Genomic DNA, 23777 nt, shown 5'->3' with positions numbered 1-23777 from the left:
TTCCTAAATATATTTTTTTTGCATCGAACAATTTTTTTTTAAGTTTTTTGAATAATTCCAAACAGAAAAGGTCTTTAGTGATTTTTCTCTTAAGTTAATAGTTTTTGTTATATAAGCTATTGAAAATTTTGAAAATTGCGAAATCGACCATTTTTAACCCTAAATCGGACATTTATCTAAAAATTTCAAAGTTGCCAAGGTAGGTAGATATTTTTTAAACATTGATTGATGAAATCCCAAACAGTTTTTTGCGATACAATATCGGAAACCCCTTTGTTTTTTAATTGCTAGTCAAGCGGACGCGACACTGTAGTATAAGTGAGGACATTTGAGTTTACATAAATTCATTATTTTGAGAATGGGCAAATTTCAAGAGCAATCCTCAGACAGGTCGATTTTTATTTTTAAATTAGGACTTTTTGGCATATATATATAATACTAGTGACGTCATCCATCTGAGCGTGATGACGTAATCGATGATTTTTTTAAATGAGAGTAGGGGTTGTGTGATAGCTCATTTGAAAGGGTATTTAATTCTCTATTCACTAATATAAACATTAACATAATTATTTATACAGGGCATACAAAAAATTTTTTTTTATTAAATTAACTTTGATTAAATTTGACAAATAGAAGAAAAATTTTTTTTGTACACCCTGTATAAATAATTATCTTAATGTTTATACTACTGAATAGAGAATTAAATAACCTTTCAAATGAGCTATCACACAACCCCTACTCTTATTTAAAAAAAGCATCGATTACGTCATCACGCCCAGATTGATGACGTCACTAGTATTATATATATACCCAAAAATCCTAATTCAAAAATAAAAATCGACCTGTCTGAGGATTTCTCTTGAAATTTGCCCATTCTCGAGATTATGAATTTATGCAAACTCAAACGTCCTCACTTATACTACAGTGTAGCGCCCGCTTGATTAGCAATTAAAAAAACAAAGGGGTTTTCGATATTTTATTGCAAAAAACTCTTCGGGATTTCATCATTCAATGCTTAAGGAATATCTACGTACCTTGCCAATATTGAAATTTTTAGATAAATGTCCGATTTAGAGTTAAAAATGGCCGATTTCGCAATTTTCAAAATTTTCAATCGCTTATATAACAAAAACTATTAACTTAAGAGAAAAATCACTAAGGACCTTTTCTGTTTAGAATGATTCAAAAAACCAAAAAAAAAATTGTTCGATGCAAAAAGAATAATTTTAGGAAAAACCCCTAATCTTTCCCCTCGCCTGGCAAGGTCTTATGCTCTTCAGAATCGCCTGTCATTGTACACATTTCTTCTAAATGACTTACTCAAACACATACTTAAATTTAAACCTTACAGGAGAAAGTTTATTTTACCCCCTAAATTTGCACTTTTCGATTCACCTGGTAGATACACGTGCACCGCTGAGGCCTGCCAGGTCATGGTTTTTAGCCTTGGTGTGCTATGAATTATCACTAGACAAATTTCTAGCCTTACAGGACGACCGTTAGTCGGAGGGTTCACTAGCTCTTAGACTACAACATTACTTAGGTGGTATTGAATAATATACTTTAGTTTTTGTTTCCTGTCAGTATTAAAAAAAATATCTAGTATTTTTACTCCATTGGTTCACGATATTCTCAAATGAGGACATCTTGTAGTGACCAAACTGTGCATTTTTAAAATGTAAAACTAATATAAAAAATTCGCAAGAAAATCATTCTGGCTATGTTGCAAATTTCAGCTATTTAGCTTAAAGAAATTTAATTCGTGAACGAAATGGTTAAAGTCGTCGAAATAGTACACGCGATATATTATTCGGCGCGCCTTAGCAAGACGAGAACAAATATATATTTTCGGTTTTTATATCACTTCTGGTTTAAAAGTTGTTCTGAAGTTATTTTCTTGTGGCATTTTTATAATCAATTACTTTTAATGGGACATAAGCCACAATTTTACCAAAAAAAAAAAGATTTTATTAACGTTTCGAAGCCCAAATCGGGTTTTGTTGTCAAAATACAAAATACTACTAAAATAAACAAAAATGTTGTTGCTAATGTATAGTCCTGAAAGAATCAGATAGTAAAAAGAGATAAATCAAAGAAGCGGCTCTAATTATGCTAAATGAAACCAATTGTGTCGCAAATTCCCCGGTAGAATGCAGTAATATGTGGTTACTCATACTGAAAGAGGAAGTCAATAGAAAGAAAATACCACGATTAGTAAGTCAATAACATATCGAGTTAATACAAATTTTAGTATTACTCATTGTATATCTATGTATTATAATTTAAACATATTAAAGTCAGAATTTGGTATTAGTTTTTTGAAAGTAAATTAAATGTAAAACCAAATACTTAAGATGTTGGGATAGTATCACGTGGTTTTTTCGTGGTTTTTCCTCGTGATTTACTATGGAATCTCTAACGCGAGAATTTTACTGTCATCGTTGCATTTGGTTGTCTTTTTAAAGACAGATCACATGCAATGATTTTTTTCACGGATATTTTTGTGACGGATATTCTTGAGTTGGGATTGATTACATGTAATCGAATGAACTATCTTTTAGTAAAGTCGTCCCAGAAACGCAACTCATAAATATTGGTGATATCATTTTAACTTAAAAATGTATAATATACGTCTGACTTGCCAATATAAATGAGTTAGATTAAATAAATTATTAGAAGAATTTTTTTTACTTAGCAACAACATTTTTGTTTATTTTAGTAGTATTTTGTAATTTGACAACGAAACCCGATTTGGGCTTCGAAACGTTAATAAAATCTTTTTTTTTTTTGGTAAAATTGTGTCTTATTTCCCATTAAAAGTAATTGGTTTAAAAGTGGTCACCGTAAGTGTTACATTGTAGTAGCAGAAATAGTACATGTTTTGATGTCTTTTCCGGTTAAAAATGTAGGACCGGAAGTTTGACAAAACTGACTCAAAATTATTGAAATCGTCTATCAATCGTCTATCAATAGGACTTACGAAGTCCAATTATTACTTGGTTAATGAGATGTAGTAGTAAGGAATCAAAATAAACGTATACTCAATTAATTTTTTTTATTGAAAATTTAATTTTTGCTTTGTTTTTCAGTGCTTGGCAGCGGGTTCCTCCATAATGAACCGAGAACAAGAAAGCTGCGCCATGCGACCTCTAGCTAAAGCCGTCACCAAGAGCCTAGAAAACGTGCGCAACCTTCTACGCGCCACGTGCCTGCGCAACAATACCCCCAACGGACCAATCACACTCGACTCCAACGAACAAGACACGGAGATGTTGTTGGAAAGCCTGAAGATATTCGACAGACTCTTCGCCGAGTTCGAACTAGCCTACGTCAGCGCCATGGTACCCGTCAAATCCATGCAGGAATACGAGCTGCAGGAGCTTATAGGCGTGCTGTTTTCGGAGACGTTGCAGAGGGCGCTCAAGATGAAGCTGTTGACGCAAGACATGATTGACGACTGTGATCCCGCCTTAATGTTCACCATTCCCCGTTTAGCGATAGTCAGCGGGCTGTTGATATTCCCGAACGGACCTCTTTGCATAGACAGACCCATAGAAGACATGAGTGAAATGTTTAGGCCTTTTAGGACACTGTTACACAAAATTCGGGAGTTACTGTTCACGTTAAACAAGCTAGAACTGTATAGATTAGAAAAACTGTTGTGTGATAACGAACAAATTGACGATGTTAAATCTGTTAGTGACTTGGGTGTTGATAACGAACTTTTAGAATTCATAAGTCCCTTTTATAACGACTACACCTTATGCCAAGATTCTCTTACTAATTATCTGAAGACCGATAGCGAGAAGCCTACAGCTTACAAAAAGACGACTGCTCTGGATTGGTTTGCCGAGCACGATATCGTGGACGACGGATTACCTTCTACATCTGGATACCTCATTCCTACAAACGTTCTACACAATACCATCATAGCAGCAAACACGAATTCCCACACATCGATCAGTAGGCTGGATTCTCCACCAGACCATGATTCCTTGGAGATAATTTCTGTGGCAGCTGCTACCCTTTCGTCCATTTTGACCACCCAGGATGCTATTCCCGGCAAAGATGAAGCCAAAAAAAGTACCGTAGAAGATCTAGAATCACCAGATGATTCCGGAATATGTACGGAAAATACTAGTCTCGATAGGTAAGATATTTATTTTTTCTGAACCAATTTGTATTGTCAATTTGTGTCATCTCAATGTTTTTTTATAAGAGTAAATGTCCTGCAATCTTTGGTGAACTTTATAGGATTTAAACGCAATCTAGAATGTTTGGGATTTAAGGGAAACTTTGAATATTTTGGGAAGCTCTGCAGGACTTTCGAGCAGTCTAGAAGGCCTCCAAAGTCTCTGAAGATTCCTGGAATGTTTCATGACTCTCCTGCAACGCTTTAGACCGTCTCCTGCTGTCTTTAAGAAACTTCAGGTCAATTTGAAATGTTCTTAAAAACTTCAAGGTAGGTATGATTATTATGGACTTCAGGGCCTGTAGAGAAGTTTCAAGACTGTCCTAGAATGGTTGAGTGGTCCCTTGTAGAAATTTAGCACTGAAACAGATATGTTTCAGTGGTCTCTACAAGATTTTAGGATAATCAATGATATCCCAGGAATGTATTATATCTTTTCTGAAACATATGATAGACTTTCTGACTTCATATGACTTCTGTTTTTCATATGACTTCTGTTCTGGAAAACATGGAATATTTTGGGAAACTCTGGAAGATCTTGGAGGTGGCGATCTCTTCCAGAAAATCTGGAAGCTTCCAACACTCTTCTGTAATGATCCAATGGTTTTTTGTAAAAAATCAGGACAACCAGAAATGTTTTAATAACCCCTCCAAGATTTTAGGGTAACCAATAATATTCCAGGAGTGTCCTGTTACTTTTCAGAGACCTATGACTTTGGGTACCTATGACCTAGGACAATAGGGATGTTTTAGCGGCTTTAGTTGACTTCTGAAAAACCTGGAATGTTTTGGGACGCTGTGGAGAATCTTGGAGTTCAGTGATCCCTTCAAGGGGGAAAATCTGGAATCTTCGAGGACTCTCCTGTAATCATTCAAGGGTTTTTTTAGTAATTCTGCACAAACAATTATGTTTTAGTGGCTTCTACAAGATTTTTAGAGTCACCAATGATACTCCAGGAATGCTCTGTATCTTTTCTGGAACTTATGATAGATTTCTGGGATGTTTTAGGGGTTTTTAGTATACCTAGAAATGTTTCTGGGTTTTACAACATTTGAGAGCTTCCAAAAATATTCCCGGAATATCCTAGATCTTTTGTAGATCCTATGAACGACTTTGGAGATATTTAGGGGATCTAATAGGGAACTTGCATATATTTTTAAATATTAAAATAATATTAAAAAATATAAGGTAACATGATCATAAAACGCATGCATGCAAAAAAAAACAAATATTGTTAACCCATAGGCTTATTACGAGACATTGAAAAAGCTATAAAATTCAAATTTCTTCAGAGGCGCGTAAACGGGTCTGACGTCACGACTCACGTCTACCTGCTAGATTTCTATGAGTCTACAACAAAGCCGCTAGGATATTTCGAAATTATTTACAAATTCATTCACATTTACTTAAAACTCTCATGTAGAAGTTGATTGTAAATAAAAGTTCAAAAAAAGGTTGTTTTGGGGATTGTATTAATTCCATTTTAATCATATTATTTAATTGGAAATTCCAAGGTATTTGTGTTCTTGTATAGTTTCATAATATTTAGTTTCAAACTGAAATTGATCATTTTGAGTGCTACTTTATAAAGTAGTGTTTTTAAATGTATAATATGACTGACTAGGGTTAATCAAAAAGTTAATCTGACAATCTACTGTAGTTGATTTCTTCATGGTGGCAAATTTTATAAAAAGCAGTGAAAGTTATTCTATTGGAGAAATGCGAGAAGGCAAATAAGTAGGTACCTATTATAAGTATTATTAATAAACACGTTTAAATTGTTTACAACAATAGTTTTTAGTTACTCTGACTTTTATTACTAAAAGTTTTGTTTATTTTTAAGTTATTTTTATTTTCTTTCTTCTTTGTTATGAATTTAAAATATTTATAAATTATAGGTTTTAGTTTTGTTTATTACAAAATATTACGACCAGAAGTACATATATTTGGAACATTTAATAACCAATAGACAACCAAATAACCAATGTTACAATGTAGAATGCAAAAGTACAGTTGCAAATAATGTTTCTATTTAAAAAAAAAGTGTTGATTTTGCGTACCAGATACACACTTTAAAAATAACTCAAAATTTACTTATATTTGGATAGAATAGGACGCAGATCTTATCGACAGTTTGATTAGTATAGCACAAGACTTTTGGAGTGTAAATATTTTCCCGCATCTATTTGGATCTGATAATTATTAAAAATAAATGGAATAAAAATTTGATAAAATAAAGTTTCATCCATAAAATATTTTTTATTTCTTTATGTGAGAATGAAATTCATATTTTAAACTAAATATATATTTATATATTATAATAAAACATTTTTTCTTTTTATAAGTAATTTTTTAGTAGTATCTATGTACTTACATTTTTTAAGAAATATGATATTAATGTAGGTATTTAATTTTGTTCAAACTTTATAATATAATTTGGCATTTGAGATACCTATGTTGTAAAATAAAAATGTATTTCCCTAAATTAAAAATAATATTATGAATGCATGAAAATCTTTACAAGATATTATCTGCAGAGTGCACGTCTGGCACTAGGCAGTAGCCAAACGAGAACAGTGGTAAATATCATGGTTGGTGACGTCAGACCCAAGCGCGCGCTTTTAAAGTTGTTTTGAAACGGTAATTTCGGGCGCGGAATTATAATCAGTTGTTGTACGTACACTATTAATTGTTAAGACGTAATATTTTGAATTTATCATTTTTAAACATAAATTAACAATTTTATGCAAAAATATTTTTATGTGCAAGTTCCCTATTGACTAAACAGGAGCTTTAATTGTTTTGGAAAGTTCTAGAATACCTCGGGATAGTTTGAAAGTTTTTAGAGGGCTTCACAGTTGTTAAGAATGTTAAGGGTTCTTTGGAGGATTCTTCATGGTGCTTTAAAAACTGCCCTGGTATGACTCAGACGTCTTTGTCGTCTTTTAGGTCAGCCAAACATGTTCCAGGACTGTCCTGTACCTTTGTTAGTACATATGATAGACTTTGGAAATGTTTCATGGGTATTAGTTGATTTCAGGAGAGCTAGGAGAGATTTGGGAGGCTCTAGCTAGAGGATCACGGAATAATCTGAAATGTGTCACTAACCTATAGACTCGAGGAATTCAGTAGTGACTGAAATATTCACAACACTCTTGTAATGTGTCAAAGGCGTCTAATGAAGTTCAAGATAGCCTGAATTGTTTCTAGAGATCTTCACACAGCAGATAGAAATGTCCAGAGTTGATTGGAAATGTTCAAGGCTGTTCTGGAGTGATTCTGTGGTCTTTGTAGTAATTCAGTACAACGAGAAGTGTTTCATTGGCCTCAATAAGACCAATGCCAAGAATATTCCAGGACTGTCGTGAACTTTTTTTGGTATTTATGACAGTCTCCGGGTATCCTTCTCCAAATTTCTTTGTTCTTTCTGCATCGTGCAGATCGTGCAAAAACCATCTTCCTAAGATGGTTCAGTTTCGAAAGTGGATATAAAACAGCTTTTGAGTTATGTCAAATACATTCACAGATTTATTTTCATCGTAGGTCACCCAGTCTAGATCTTAACGAATCAAAAAATTGCAGTTGTGTTAACAATGCCTGCGCCACGATTTGTAACTGTAATTCCAAGCAATCAAAAGACGACGCAACTCTTAAGAAGTCACATAGCCATCATCCAAAACTAATGCCTAAATCTTCGTTTCCCACTAGAAAGAAGAAAGGCGGCAATCGGACGAAAAACGTCATCGAAGAAGATTTTTCGAGTTCTGGAAGTTCTGAGACGTCATCTTTTAATAGCACGTGCGCTGACGATGAAGAAATTGCCATGGCTATGCAAGCAGCAGAATTGGCTACCAAGAACGAAGTTAGAGCGAAATATAAGTAAGTACATATGTTAATTGTTTTACCATTCCATTAGCAGTCTCTTTTCTTCTTAAGCATGTTTGCATCCTCTCTCTCCTATGGCGCTATAGCAGAATTCGGGCCATGGCCTCCCCAGCATCCGCCTCAAAGTATCTGTCCATGGCTGCTCTCCTCCAGTTATCCATCGTCAATATCTCTAGTATAGGTTTTCACTTCGTCTACACCGAACGACGTCCGACCATAGTTCCGCTAAGCGTTTTATTAGGTGTTCTGTCATTATCCATTCTTCTAAGGTGACCTGCCCTGCGCAATCTTTGTATTTTTGCATAATTTGCTAAAGAGGGTTCTTTGTAGTATTGGTATAACTCATGGTTGAACCTTATTCTCCATATACCATTGTCGTAAATGAGTCCCAATATCCTCCTTAATAGCTTTCTGTCCAAAACACTGTTTGCCTCCACTCTTGGACAAAAGCCTCCATATAGACCAAGAGGCACCGCTGAAAAATCTCTTTGAATTTACTAAAGCTAGATTTTTCACAGTTGACTACTGTGAGTGTGTAGAGAAACATACTGCGGTCGGTCAAGCGAAACGTAGAACAGGGGTTACTGAGAGGGTATCAAAGTTGCTTTCGTACGAAGGTAATTATTTCCATTTACTAAGGCTGAAAATCAGTACACACATTCTAAATTAAATATAAATAAAAGTTATTATAGTCGGTCAGCTGTATGACGGGACGGAGCCGGTCGGTCGGCCCCAATAGTCGATTGAGGAAATGAAGCATTTTGGCTCGCAATTTTTTCGTCCAGTATGGATTTACTTGAAATTTTCACAGAAGGTAGGGAATAGTCTAAGGATCATTTTCTATATCATGCCGCTATCATTCGCTAAAACCTTGGGGGTTGTTGCCACCCCATCTCTGGGGTGGGAATCTTTTATTACATTTTAACCATGTAATTCGATGGAAAAAGTGATTCTAAGAAAAAAATGTATTTTACATTTTCTTCGTAAAACTAATATTTTTCGAGTTATTCGCGCTTGAAAAACAGTTTTTCGACGAAAAAATCTACTTTTTTAGAGGGTTTTTTGAGAATATCTCGAAAAATATTTTGTAGGATTTTTAAAGAGCTATAAGACTGTGTAAATTAAATTCCGTAAGATCCCTTAGTTTTTAATTGGGGTGGGTTTAAAGGGCTCGAATAAGGGGGTGTTTGTTGGTAAATCCCCATTCACTGTAATAAAATCTATGCTCATGGTAATTTTAGTCATTAAAAAAGCTACAATTTAGTAGTGTCATAGTATGTAAAAGGTGAAAAATGCCAAATTGCAATAAATCAATTTTTCTTTTAACTCTAATTTTTCCAAAATTAGGCATTTTAAATAGGTCAAACTCCTTGAGTGTGTTAACAATATAAATATAAAAGGAACTACAGAAAGGTGAAGTCCAATTTTGAATTAGGAAGGTAGTTAGGGGGTTGTTTTCACTGATTTTTTCGTAGAGAAAAGCAGTTACCGACATTTTTTTGATTATAAGTCGCTTAATTTTCATGCTAGAAACTTTTTATTATTATTTTTTTAAGGTTTAATTGTAAGGTACTTGAAAAAAGATTATTAAGGTTTTCCTCGAAAAATGCAAATTTTTCCCATTATTTGGCTTTGAATATTTCAAATTATGCATTTGACGAAAAAAGCTAACCTTTAACATGCCGTATCTCGGTTTGTATTGGTCTTAAAGATATTATTGGAAAAGAATTTGGTTTGTGTTACTAAAAGATACAATTTTGATATCTACAGTTTTTTGATTAAATGCATATTTTTCGAGGTATTCTCAAAAAACCCTCTAAAAAAGTCGATTTTTTCGTCGAAAAACTGTTGTTTTTCGCGTGTTCGTGTGTTTCAAGTGCGAATAACTCGTAAAATATTAGTTTTACGAAGAAAATGTAAAAACATTTTTTTCTTAGAATCACCTTTTGTGAGGGTTGTCGTGTACCATCACATGTTTTTGTGGTCTTGCTCTATTACGACTGTGCTCGCGTGGTCTCCAATGTACAATGTCCAGTTAGAGCTCCCATCATCGTCCCAATTTCTCTATTTCTTCATCTGTTGGTTTGCTAGAGAGAGCATATACTTGAATTATTTGGCTGCTGTACCTTTCTGACAGTCTAAGAACGATGTATTAGACCAGTCCAGATTTTGTTACCAGATGTTTGTATTTTATTCTTTTATGGACCAATAGTGCTACACCGTCATGTGTGTTGTACCCTTTATGGAACTGGTAGAACATAAGATATCTAGAATGGAGTATTGTGTATTGTTCCTCTGGTAGTCTCGTTTTACTTAGACCAAGGACATCCCACTTGATCCTAGTTAGTTCTTCTTCCAGATCATCCATTCGCCTCCAATAGATGGCATTCGCATCTGATGGACTTTTTAACATGGTGTGCAGATCTTTTGTGCATGGCATCCTTTTTGGTGCTAGGTTTTAGGTGAAATAGAAGAGATATTGTTTCCCACAGGGAATTCACTTAACTTTGTGATTTGCAGATCCAGCGAAGACTTACTACACCGCTTATTCGTATGCATAGCCGGCGTGGCTGACCAACTGCAGACGAACTTCGCTTGTGACTTGCGCAACATCCTGAAAGCTGTTTTCCTCATCAACGCCGGTGATGCCCTTCCGGACCCACCACCCAAAAGCATAGAACCCTCTAATCCGATAGAAAATTCCATAGAGTATCATCCCTTAGAGCACGAAGTGATACAGAACAACAACGAATTTTCTGTGGATCCCGGTATACTGGCTCAAGAGGCGCTTTTCGATTCCAATATTTATTTCCACTTGGACACTGACGATGAGTGTCAGGAGTATGTGAATCGTCGAAGACAGCAACAAGAAACCGAAGAAAGGGATATCAGTTCTCTTACTGCAGACTTAAACAGGTAAATGATTGTTTTAAAGTATTTAGTCTGAAGGCAAGGGGGGTTCTTGGCCGATTGAGGCCCATGATCATCCGAATTTGTTATTAACGTTATACAGACTTTGTTCCATTATACAGACAAAGTCGAGAAAATGACGAGACAACACTATACACTTTATGTTTCACTGATGACCAAATTCTGATTGCTCAGAATCATGTCGACTTGAGTTACATAACGCGGAAGCTAAAAGAAGAATATAACAAATGGAGTGTCGAAGTCAACATTAAGAAAATGAAGCCATGTGTATTGGAGGGAAAAAGCAGTACATTGCATTGGACGATGGGGTGTAAATTAAACACTGTGATGAATACAAGTACCTGGGCATGAAGATAACTCAAGGTGAAACACTCGATGCTGATATAAAAGACAATAACTTACATGGTAGAAAAGCCAAATCCATAATGAACGGCATTCTGTGGGACCAAACAATATCTAAAGCGAACAAACAACTCATATACAATACCATACTTAAAAGTGTAATCACATAATATGGCAGTGAAGTTTGGCAAATGAAACAAAGAACAAAGAAAATATTACTAGAAATTGACTTCTGGAGAAGAGCAGCCTGCAAATCAAGAAGAGATCGGATACCAAATGAGAGAATACGAGAAATGATGGGAGTCACGCATACAATAATTGATGAAATAAGAACAAAACAATTTAATTTATAACAGCCCCACGAATGGAACCCATTTTATGTAGCACGCCTATGGATAACAAAGGCAAAAAAAAATAATATGTAACTCGACAAATTAAACAAACATAAAAATATCTATACTTGGTGCTACGTAACTTTACGGAGTACCTCAGTAGCTCTAAGTCTTCAGGGAGCTAGGGGGTAGATTCTTAATAGATTTTAAATATAATAGAAACTCAAATGCTCGGGGGGCGCCATAATTAAAAGAAAATTAAAGACGAAACATACTTAAAACTTCAAAAAAATAACTAAAATAAAAAGTTAATAAAAATATATAGTTATCATAAGATACAAACACTGTTACATAAATATAACTATAACATGACTTACCATAGTGTTTTCAGTTGAATATCATTTAGGACCAAGAGAAACGGATCAGATAACAATATTATCAATCAAAAACATTATTGCAAAATGAATAAAATTTTTATTAAAATAAAAATAAAAAAATAAAAAAGACAAATGATGGATCTTTTGTAGATGTACAATATTAAAGATCCTGTTGACAAAAACGATAAAAAATTTACAAACAATACCTTGTTATATAGTCGTATCCTTATTCTTCACGTTGTAAATGTCCAAAGCACACACTTTTCACTGAATTTAGATAAAGATTAGTACAAAAATGTTTATTTCCATGAAAAGTTTCAGCAAAATTAAATAAACTTCCAAATCTGCTCATATTGACTTTTTAAATAATTGGAGGTATTTAGGATTATCTTTAGCACTTAATCCATAACTGCTTACAAAAAGAAACTTAGGTAGTGTAGTATACACTAAAATAAACTGGCTCTTTGAATAACAGCGGCATTTGGCTTGTGACTAGGAACTCAGGAAAGGAGAACAGTTTCTAATACTACATACGTACTGCTTCTAATACTCTACATTTTCAGGAACTTAAAAAAAATGATTAAAAACTACGTCAGAACTTCATCTTCGAACTTAACTTTCTCAGAAAACCGCCAAAGCGGCTTCTGTCGAGTCTACAACAAACCTCTACTCTATTTGAAAGCCCAAACTTGAATTCCTCAATCTCACAACTTGAATCTATCTCCTCAAACCAAAACGCTTCCTTTCAAAACCCACTAAATTTCTTTCATTCTACCCTACTCATCTAGTCAACCAATACGAAAAAAGTTTAATCCTTTCTTCTTTCATCATTGACTAATAAAAAAAATAACTAAGCTTCCTACACTTATTATCGACCAATAGGGAAAATCAAAATGTATTCTAAGCCCAACCTACATAGCAGGAAACCATCAAAAATCAGTTCGCAAAGTCAGCAAACCTCTCCCAGTTCCACAGTTCTCAAGAGAAATATTGCTGATACCACGATTCGACACCTGTGCTCTCTGATACTGATATTAGCACGTATGTGTATATAAACTCCAAAAATCGTGGCGCCAGTCGATCATTATAATACAATGTAACTCTTTTTTATATCACAAACTGAACGGGCGAGAAATTAAACACAGGAAATCGAATGTAGATATGACTACAAAATAATATAACGTCTTTTTTAACAAGAGGGATAAACTACAAATTCTCAAGTGTTCTTCGGAACAGAAATAAATTCTTGAATTTATTTGGCATATGAAGCGAAATTCTTATGTCTACCTACAGGGTGGGGCAAAAATGTGTTACAATACATTTACGATTTTTGGTTTCTGGGTGAGGCTAAATAATTGAGTTTTTTTGAACCGTTTCAAATTGTTTAAATATTTACCTACCTACCTACAAAAGTTAGCTACCTAGGACACATAATGAGAAACAAAATGTTCCTCCTCGCGCAACTAATCATCCAGGGGAAGGTTGAAAGAAATCGGAGGCCCGGTAGGCACTAGATTTCATGACTTAAAAATATCAGAGATTGGGCCGGCCTTGATTCAACTTTTTGGTTTACAACCGCATTGGACAAAGACATATTTGCCAGTGTAACCTTCACTAAAGGAGATGAACCGATTTGAACGGAACAATTTCTCACAGATCCTATACTATAGCATTCTTCTTCTTCTTCAGGTGCCGTCCTCGTTCCGAAGTTTGGCTATCATCAAGGCTATGCGTATTTTTGATACCGTAGATCTAAATAATTGGCAGCTGCTGCACTTGTACCAATCTCTTAAATTCTTCAACCATGAATGTTTTCTTCTGCCAATGGATCTTTTACCTATTATTTTTCCCTGAATAATTAATTGTAGTAGCTGGTACTTTTGTCCCCTCATTATATGTCCCAAGTATTGCAGTTTGCGCTTTTTAATAGTAAGCGCAAGTTCTTTTTCTTTCTGCATCCTTCGCAACACTTTCATGTTTGTCACTCTCTCTGTCCACGATATTCTCAGTATCCTGCGGTACATCCACATCTCGAATGCTTCTATTTTCCTTGTATCGATCTTTTTCAGTGTCCAAGCTTCCATTCCATAGAAAAGAACTGACAGCACGTAACATCTCATGAGGCGAATTTTAAGATTTAAACTTAGCTCTCTTCCGCATAAAACTGTTTTCATTTTGGTAAAAGTAGCTCTAGCTTTTTCTATTCTGATCTTGATTTCTTCAGAATTGTCGTTGTTTTCATTAATAACAGTTCCCAGGTAATTATATTTTCTAACACGCTCAATTCTTTGATCATGTACGGTTATGTCAGAAAAATTTTGTGGAGATTTCGACACCATCATTATTTTTGTTTTTTTGATGTTAAGTGATAAACCGAACTTTTCGCTGCACTCTACTATTCTGTTTATCAGTGTTTGGAGATCTTCCGGGGTGTCTGCTATTAATACTGTGTCATCAGCGTATCTCAAATTGTTTATTAAAGTGCCATTTATTTTAACCCCTATATCTTGGTCAGCAAGGGCTCTGTTTATAATATCTTCTGAATATAAGTTAAACAAGGTTGGTGAAAGTATGCATCCCTGCCTTACGCCTTTTTTGATCTCGAGTTCCTCGGTTGTTTCCCGTTCTACTCTAATATTCGCCTTCTGGTTATAGTAAATATTGAAGATAATTCTGACGTCCCTTTTATCCAAGTTTTTCTCTACCAACAGTCTCATCAGGTGTTCGTGGCGAACTTTATCGAACGCCTTGTTGTAGTCAATAAAGCACATATATATATCCTGGTTAACATCCAGGCATCTTTGGCACATGATATTAAGTGCAAATAGTGCTTCCCTTGTTCCAAGCCCGTTTCGAAACCCGAACTGAGTATCACTGATGTCAGCGTCTAGTTTTTTGTGAATTCTTGTATGTATCACTTTAAGAAATACTTTTAGTGTGTGTCCCATTAAGCTTATTGTGCGATGGTCGGTGCACAGTTTTGCGTTTGTTTTCTTTGGAATAGTTACAAAAGTTGACAGAAGCCATTCCTTAGGTATTTCTCCTGTTTTATAAATGCAGTTAAAGAGGTCAACCAAAACATTTACTGTTTCATCTTCCACAAGCTTAAGAAGTTCCGATGGAAGTCCATCTGGACCCGGTGATTTGCCATTTTTCATTGTTTTTATAGCATATAGTATTTCTTCTTTAGAGATTTTTGGTCCTTCCTCACCTTGTATGTTACCAATATCATGATCCTCTCTTTCATCGGCAAAGAGTTCTTCTATATAATTCTTCCAGGTTGTAAGCTTTTCTTGTAGGTCAGTTATTATTTGTCCATTTGCGTTGTATAGCACATTGGGATGCTTCCTTTTTTGTATACCTGCCAATTCTTTTACCTTTTTATGTAGGTTAAACGTGTCATGTTTTAATTGCAGTTCTTCAATTTCTTCACATTTTCTTTTGTAAAAGCATTACTATAGCATTCACAAGAAATAATACGAAGAAAATAACAATACCATACATAAAAGGATTATCTAAAAAAATTAAAACGATAGGAAATTCAATATTTCAACAAAATTCAAAACAACAAACACATTGAGATCGCTTTTATCTAAAACTACGCCTAACAATGAACAAGAAAGAACAAAGAATTGTATTTTATAAAATACCTTGTGAATGCGAACATTTTTATTTAGGTGAAACATGAAGACCATTAAACGTTAGAATAAGTGAACATCAGTCTTATATTAAAAACAGAGAATTTAATAGATCTCAAATATGTCAACACGCATGGGATAATATACATAGAGTTCAGTGGAAAGATTCAAGTATAGTCCTGAAAGAATCAGATGGTCTTCTTCTTTAAGTATCGTGCCCAAATTTTAGGCGTGGGTAGACAATTCCATGACAATTTGCCTGTATCGTTCTCGATTTTTCGCGGCATATAATAATTGATCTGCTGATATAAGCCAGTTCATTGACTAAGAATTCGGAATCATGAATATTTCTTCCTATCAATGTCTCTTTTTCCTTCGATGTTTCCATTGAGTATTAACTGCAGTATCCTGTATTTACTACCTCTCATTATATGCCCCAGATACTCAAGTTTTCTCTTTTTTATCATCTTCATTAAGTCACCCCCCGCATTGACCTACTCTGTTTGAAATGCGTTGAATCCATGATATTCTGAGCATTCTACGATACGAGTTTGGATTTCTTCATTCGGATTTATTGTCTCATTTATCCAACCTCCTAGGTATTTAAAATAGTTAACTTTGGCTATCGGTTCATTACTGACAATTGTCATTACTGACTGTTCATTACTGACATTACAATTGAAGCGTTTTACATGTCTACTCAGATGGGGATAGGGATAGGCTAACTACTTGAATACTGGGGGGTCGAAATGGGGCTAAAGTAGAAGGAGCAGGCACATAAACCTTCTTTGCGAACGGCACATCAGTTTGTTGTTCGGAGAGCTGAGTCGTAGATTCGTTAGGGAGATGGGAGGGTTTTAAGAAGACTAACTACCATAACCAAATAAGCAAAGGATACTTACACAGACTGGAAGACCTTCCTACTATTTAAAAATGACGCCGTTTGGAATAAAATCCTCCGATTCACATATTGGGCACTTACTGGACACATTACGGTACTTACGAATACCAATTGGGGGGACATTCATCTGAGATTCCTCTTTGGGACAAACTGGGCTACCTTTATCATCAATAGTGGCTTATATGCCAACTTCTTTTTTCTTCTACACTAAAACTCAATTTCAGTTGCATTAGAAATCTAGTTAATAACTTTCCAAAAGTTAGAGAAAGTAAAAATAGGTACATTTTCAAAAAATTTATTTCAAACCTCAAACTTTATTTTTTATCTAAAAAAAATTCTTAGACAGGAAATGAACGACTTTACTACAGGATAAAAGATGAACAACTACAAATTTCTTTACAGGACTTCAATACAAAAAAATCTTAAACTTTACATGATTTTTTTAACAATACAAAAAATTTTCACTTTGCTTAGCAGTGTATTTCAAAACAAAACTAAAGGTGTCAAATGTCACTGCCACTTTATTTTAAATATTAACAAACAACAAACGTTATAAAAACTACCATTCTGAAAGGAAAATATCTTTATAAAAAATATTTAAAATTTTACCAACTTCTAATATCTAGTTGGAATTTAATCACTTTTAATTTACAATCAAAATAGTACTGTACCTCTTTTAAAACGACTTGTGACACATGAACAAAGCAAACACTTTCATGTGTCAATCTACAGATGGGTGGGGTGCGGGGCTTCTTATAGATGAAAACAGGCTCAAGACAATGGAGACAGGACGAAATTGGGAAACAAACATCTCATTGGGACATCAATAGGGGACTTCAATACGGGAACAGGAATGAAACATCACCACACAAGGCCGGCCATCAGCTACGCAATTCGTTTGTACTGCGTATTTGCATTTTCACTTCAAAAACCCAAAATTAGAGAGTGAAACTTTCTACGAATACTCTTCAATGGTCACGGAACAAACTACAAACTCTTCACTTTGTTTCACATGGCGATAATATCTTATTGATGCCGGCAAAGTGGTGGCTTCTATGAGCTCCACCGCTGGTCGATGTAACACCAGCAGAAATTCGTGTGGAACTAAACTACCTTCTTCCCTCGATATTGGGTGAGGCTACAGATCAAGAAAAATCGCGCCATTACTAAGCGACTTTGATCCTTAACGACATAAGATCTGCAAAACTTATTTGTTTAGGACTTTTTCAACGCATTATTTACTGTGGTCTAGGTATTTTTCATTCTATGCGTTATTCTTTATACAATATTGTGAAACAAAATTTAATATCCAGAAGCATGGGCGGTTCAGAATATTTATAGTAAATTACTTCATAAAATAAATTGGAAAAATACTTATTTAGGCGGGTTCTTAAAACAAAACATGGTAGCAAAATTTCAATGCTACACAATCAGATGATAAAAAGAGAAAAATAAAAATTAAAAAAGCCGCTCTAATTATGTTAAATCAAACCAATTGTGTCGTACATACAACGGTATGACATGCCGCATGTCAGAGGCTACGTCCTGAAACATCAACATCAGTAGTTTTATGGTTAAATTGTGACTTATTCCCAAACAAAACCGTAAATTGCATAAGATGCCACAAGAAAATAGCCTCAGAACAATATTAATTATTATAACAATTGTTTTTTAAATCTTAATGTATTTAACTTCCCTATGTCCGTAGGTTGGCCTCGTTCCGCGAAGAAATAGCCAGCTTGCATCCCAACGAAGTCTCTCAAAACGAACCCGACACCATCGTCTGCACCGACGCCCCAGACTATTCCCGCCCGCCCATCTGGATCCCCGACGTCGAAGCCCCCAAGTGCATGAGCTGCCGCGTCAACTTCACGGTGGTCAAACGACGCCATCATTGCCGCAACTGTGGCAAAGTGTTCTGTGCTCGATGCTCCTCCAATAGCGTTCCCTTGCCGAAATTCGGACTCACCAAACCCGTTCGGGTGTGCAATAAATGTTTTATATACAATTTGACGCCGTTTACTGTGTAAAACGGACTATTTTGGACTGTTGACTCGGTTAAATCGACCGGAAAATGCTTGTCTGGGATCTGTCACTTGTCATCTGTCATTACTAACCTTGAAATCTATCATTTTGAGTAATTTATGACAGTTGTTGTGTCACATGTCGTAAATTTCATTACTAATTTTAAAAATAGATTATTAAACAATAATTTCATATTATTTATCTCTTTAATTGGCATTTTTTGTGCCAATAAAGATATAATAGGAGGAAAAATAAATTTTAATAAATAAAAAATAATTTAATTATTTATATGGGAAATAAGCCACAATTAAAATGAAAAAAATAATTTTATTAACGTTTCGACATATTTTATTAACATTATCGAGCTAGTACATATTTTATATTTTAGTATTACTTATATATCTAGTATTATTAATATTATTTATAATTTAAACATGTTACAAGTCAGAATCTGGTATTATTTTTTGAGAGTGAATTAATATAAGACCAAATACTTACGATGTCGGGATAGTATCACAGGGTTTTTCCTGGTTTTCCCTTGTGATTTACTATGAAGTCTCTAACGCGAGAATTTTACTGTCGTTGCATTTGGTTGTCTTTTTAAAGACATATCACATGCTATAATTTTTTATGACGGATATTCTTGAGTTGGGGTTAATTTCATGTAATCGAATGAACTATCTTTCAGTAAGTCGTCCCAGGAACGCAACTCATAAATATTGGCAATATCATTTTAAAGTCTTCTACTTTAAAATGTATAATATATGTCTGAATTGCCAATATAAATGAGTGAGATTAAATAAATTATTAGAAGAATTTTTTTACTTAGCAACAACACTTTAGTTTATTTTAGTAATACTTTGTATTTTGACAACGGCACCCGATTTGGGCGTCGAAACGTTAATAAAATTATTTTTTTCATTTTAATTGTGGCTTATTTCCCATATAAATAATTAATCATAAAAATGCCACAAGGAAATAGCTTCAGAACAACAAAAAATAATTTTTTTACAAATGTGAGACTTATGCCCGATTTCACCAACGATACCTAAATATTTAAGAATTACCTAAGTGGGTTTAGGTACTTCCTAACTCTAAAACGGATTTCACCATACGATAAGAATTGCCTAAACCGCTTAAGCATTACCTTACGTTAGGATACGGATTTCGATCTCCCTAAACTTTAGGTATTACTTATCGTTGACAGTCAGGTCATATTTTTACAATTTTGACTAATGTACTTGTGACGTTTGTCAATAATTTGCTTCTTACCTTAATTTTTCTGTTATTCTGTAATATTAGGTATATTAGTTGTAATTTTGTATTTTCCTTTGAAAATGTGTTGGAAAATATAGAAAATTCTTTGGAGTTTTTACAGGTCTGTTGACAAAATTATGTAGTCTACCTACTACCTAACAAACTAGTGTTGTGTTTCAAAATCCCATTCATGATATAACTAAAAGTGTGTCATTAAAAAATTAATAATAAAAAGCAATTTTCAACATATTATTTATTTTAAAATAATTATTTCATTAATGACAATTCAACTAACTTCAATTTTTCGTCATATGTGAAATTTAAAACTCTTCTCTTTTTCTCCATTTCACTGTACATATACAAATAACCTACAAGACTATATTTATTATATACAAACTTAATGCACAAATAACTAACTACTAAATAAAATAACTATAACAGTACAAAACTGAATAAAACCAAATTGGCAAACAAACAATAATGACAAATAATCGAAAAAGTAAGGAAATGTCATCTTATTCTTCTCTTTATTTATCAAAAATAGTTCAAACGTACCCTAGGTGATACCTAGGAAAGCATTTCCTAGATAAGCAGTTATTTTAGTTGTGAAATGCGATTGTTCCTAAGTATTGACTTAAGAAGTTCCTATCGATAAGAATTACTTAATAAGGCAACTGTTTAGGTATCGTTGGTGAAATCGGGCATCAAACTCATGGATAGCTTTGGTGGGAAGACATTTTCGTAGTTGATTATTAAATGTATCACCTTTTAACACATAATTAAAAACAATAGAAAACGTTAAATGAAGTATTTCAGACGAACATCTATATAATCTAAAACATTTTAGGTCGTATTCAGGAACTCTTGAAAATATCAGGGAAGCATTCGGGGCATTCTTCAACAATGTGACGGTCAAGTCTGTCGTTGCGCACCAGTCTCAATCAGAAGTAAAGGTTTTTCCCCACCTATGTAAGCTGTCAGCACATCTACCCCTGCTTGTTCTTATTATGTACAGAGTTCTCCATGTATTGCGGAGCAGTTCAAAGCCTGGCGGTTTCCGATAGATACAGGTCATTTGGTGTATTTCCTATGGTGAGCCCCATTGTCTTCTGGCATTGATGAGGCTGAAATGTTCCTGATTTAGGGAGGTGGCCTTTAACAATGGAGGATATCTGGAGCGCAGTCTGTTCATTTCGATATCATGGTGGATGGGTAGTTGATGGTTAGCCTGGATATTTTTATATTGTCTGAGAAGAGACAATTTTATATCTTTTATATCTTTTATATTTTATAATGACTTTTCGTAGTTTCGGCGGTGGGATGTGACTTGAATGGAAAGCCAATAAATATGTGTTGGTCTAATTGTACCCGAGATCATTCACATTGTCTGGTGGCGAATGGATTTAGTGTCCGCAGTCATATAAACCCAAATAAACAACAACAACACATTGTCTGGTTTAATTGGGTGTTAACAAAATCATGTGTTTGATATTGAGCCATGCCGGGGAAGCATATTTAGCTGTCGAGTATACAAGACCGAGAACGGATGATTTGAGTATACAGGTTGAGTAGTGCCATATAGCTTTTGGATTATATTACATATTTCGCATTTTTAGTTTTGCGAGTTTCTGACGAGAGTTACTCCAAGATATTTTGCTTTTGAGTAGTCTGTCTTCAAAGTGAACGTAGACTTTTTAAATGAAGTAAAAAACAGACGTACTCTCATCATTTTTTGTAACTTCCGACGACCGGTTTCGCTCTCTAAAGTATGCAGAGCATCTTCAGGTCCACGGTTACAAGTCACTAAATGCTACAAATAAAAACCAGAGTTAGAACAATGTCTGGTTGTAAAAGATGCCAAAGACCCATAAGATCAAGCCAATATTGAACAACATACATAAAAGTAGTTAAGACAGCAGACAAATACATATGCATGTACGACTCGGGGGCGGTAACAAACGTCCCCAAGCTTACAAACATATGCAGATGTATACCGTCTGTAATCATGCAATGATAACGTGTCGTACTTACATTCGGTAACAAGGAGCTACTTCCTGAGTATTCATTAACATGATATCTTGCTTAAGCTATGCTAACGGGATATGGTGGAATAGACGGAAAATGTTGTAAAGGTTAACAAGTTTATGAAAATTTTTTCATTTTCCATTTCCATAAACTTGTTAACTTTTACAACATTTTCTGTCTATTCCACCATATCCCGTTAGCATAACTTAAGCAAGATATCATGTTAATGAATACTCAGGAAGTAGCTCCTTGTAACCGAATGTAAGTACGACACGTTATCATTGCATGATTACAGACGGCATACATGTGCATGTGCGTGTTGTGCTTGGGGACGTTTGTTGCCGCCTCCGATTGTACGTACATGCATATGTATTTGTCTGCTGTCTTAACTACTTTTATGTATGTTGTTCAATATTGGCTTGATCCTATGAATCTTTAGCATCTTTTACAACCAGACATTGTTCTAACTCTGGTTTTTATTTGTAGCATTTAGTGACTTGTAACCGTTGACCTGAAGATGCTCTGCACACTTTAGAGAGCGAAACCGGTCGTCGGAAGTTACAATAAATGATTGAGAGTACGTCTGTTTTTTACTTCATTTAAAATGAACTCTCACATGCAACCCATTCAATAGTAGAGTTTTTTGTTTCTTGGGCAGTGGGCATTATTTAGATGAAAACAGCACACTGCAGGTTTCATTGCATTACTCGTCAGAGTATTCAGATGTGCAGACTTCAGAATCTTTGATTCTTTTTTACTTTTGTGCTGTGTTCACTTGTTCACGGCCTCTAGGTGCTCTTGTACTGTATGTGAAGCTGCCAGAGGTTGATTGTTTTCGTTTTTGGAGATGTCTAGGTCATATTCTCGCCTCCAGGCTGCAGATCAAACAGTTTCCCTGAGCTTTAGCGCTTCTTTGCTCCAGTTTAGGAAAGCCTCGCTGTTTTGATCACTTTGCCTATATTTACAGAGTTCGTAGTGACTGTAAGTAGAAATATTCATAAACTGAGAGGTATGGGCGGGTATGAAGAACATGCGGAGGCCCCAGGACTGCTGGGGGTTCATAAATTGCGTCTGAAGTATTGCACTACTATTAATATTTCATGTTTTTTTTTTAATTATGGTTAAGATTTTTCAATTTTTCATCAATTGCAGCAAAAATGCCTTGTCACCGAAGCATCTGCCGTTAGTAAGTTAATAATGTTTGCCAAAATAGTTGTTTTTAACGTTTTTTTTTTTACTTTTAAAATGTTTTACTATGTCAGTATATTATTTATGAAATAACATGGAACCTTTTGACAATTACATTTTCCGGATGATGTCTACCGAAATGAGATTAATTCTCGAAATGAGGTTGTTTTTATTCTATATTTTGTATCAGTGTGTACTTAATGGAAGGTTTATCAAGTGTTGCAGGATAGGAAACGTTTAAGATTTGGATGTCTTGGTTTTCATAGTCACTCGCGAATGTTATGGTTCTTCCACTGTATATTTGCACAAGTATGACATTATTCACAAACTATTTTTTATATCACATCTCTTTTCTACTCACAGAAACTGAAACGATTAATTTAAGCTGCTTGTCTATACCCAACACCCTGCTTTGAACAAAGACAGTCATGAACGGTGGTCGGTGATTGATTTATATACTGACAATTTTAATTTTATTTTGACAGTGTTTGATTTATTAGGTTAAGAATCTATTTATTAGCTAAGCTTTGTTTTTAAACCAGAAGGAGTAAACTAAAAAGAAAGTCACTAGACAAAAAACCCAAGTCACCCAAGAAAGTCACTAGAAATATCACCAAATACATATTTTTTTTGGTTGATCATATCAGCCTTTGACGGTAATCTATAAATATTATATTACAAGT

At 34.6% G+C, this 23777-nt stretch overlaps 1 protein-coding gene across 2 annotated transcripts in view; it reads left to right on the top strand.

The window, feature by feature from the left end:
* Window positions 1–18904, top strand: part of LOC126884147 (lateral signaling target protein 2 homolog) — a 72059-nt gene extending 53155 nt beyond the window's left edge. Inside the window, exons 3-6 of one of the 2 annotated variants that reach the window (XM_050650017.1) lie at window positions 3090–4150; window positions 7902–8072; window positions 10599–10994; window positions 18308–18904. In XM_050650017.1, coding sequence (XP_050505974.1) covers window positions 3090–4150; window positions 7902–8072; window positions 10599–10994; window positions 18308–18629 — 1950 coding nt within the window. In that variant the 3' untranslated portion in view covers window positions 18630–18904. Of the gene's footprint in view, window positions 1–3089; window positions 4151–7736; window positions 8073–10598; window positions 10995–18307 lie in introns of both variants that reach the window. The other variant, XM_050650016.1, reaches the window with a different exon arrangement.
* Window positions 18905–23777: the final 4873 nt, after the last annotated feature.

Source organism: Diabrotica virgifera, chromosome 4, assembly GCF_917563875.1.
Source record: "Diabrotica virgifera virgifera chromosome 4, PGI_DIABVI_V3a".
In the NCBI taxonomy this organism is placed as follows: Eukaryota; Metazoa; Arthropoda; class Insecta; order Coleoptera; family Chrysomelidae; genus Diabrotica; species Diabrotica virgifera.
Note: the sequence above shows the minus strand (reverse complement) of the source record. Positions and strands in the feature narration are given on the sequence as shown.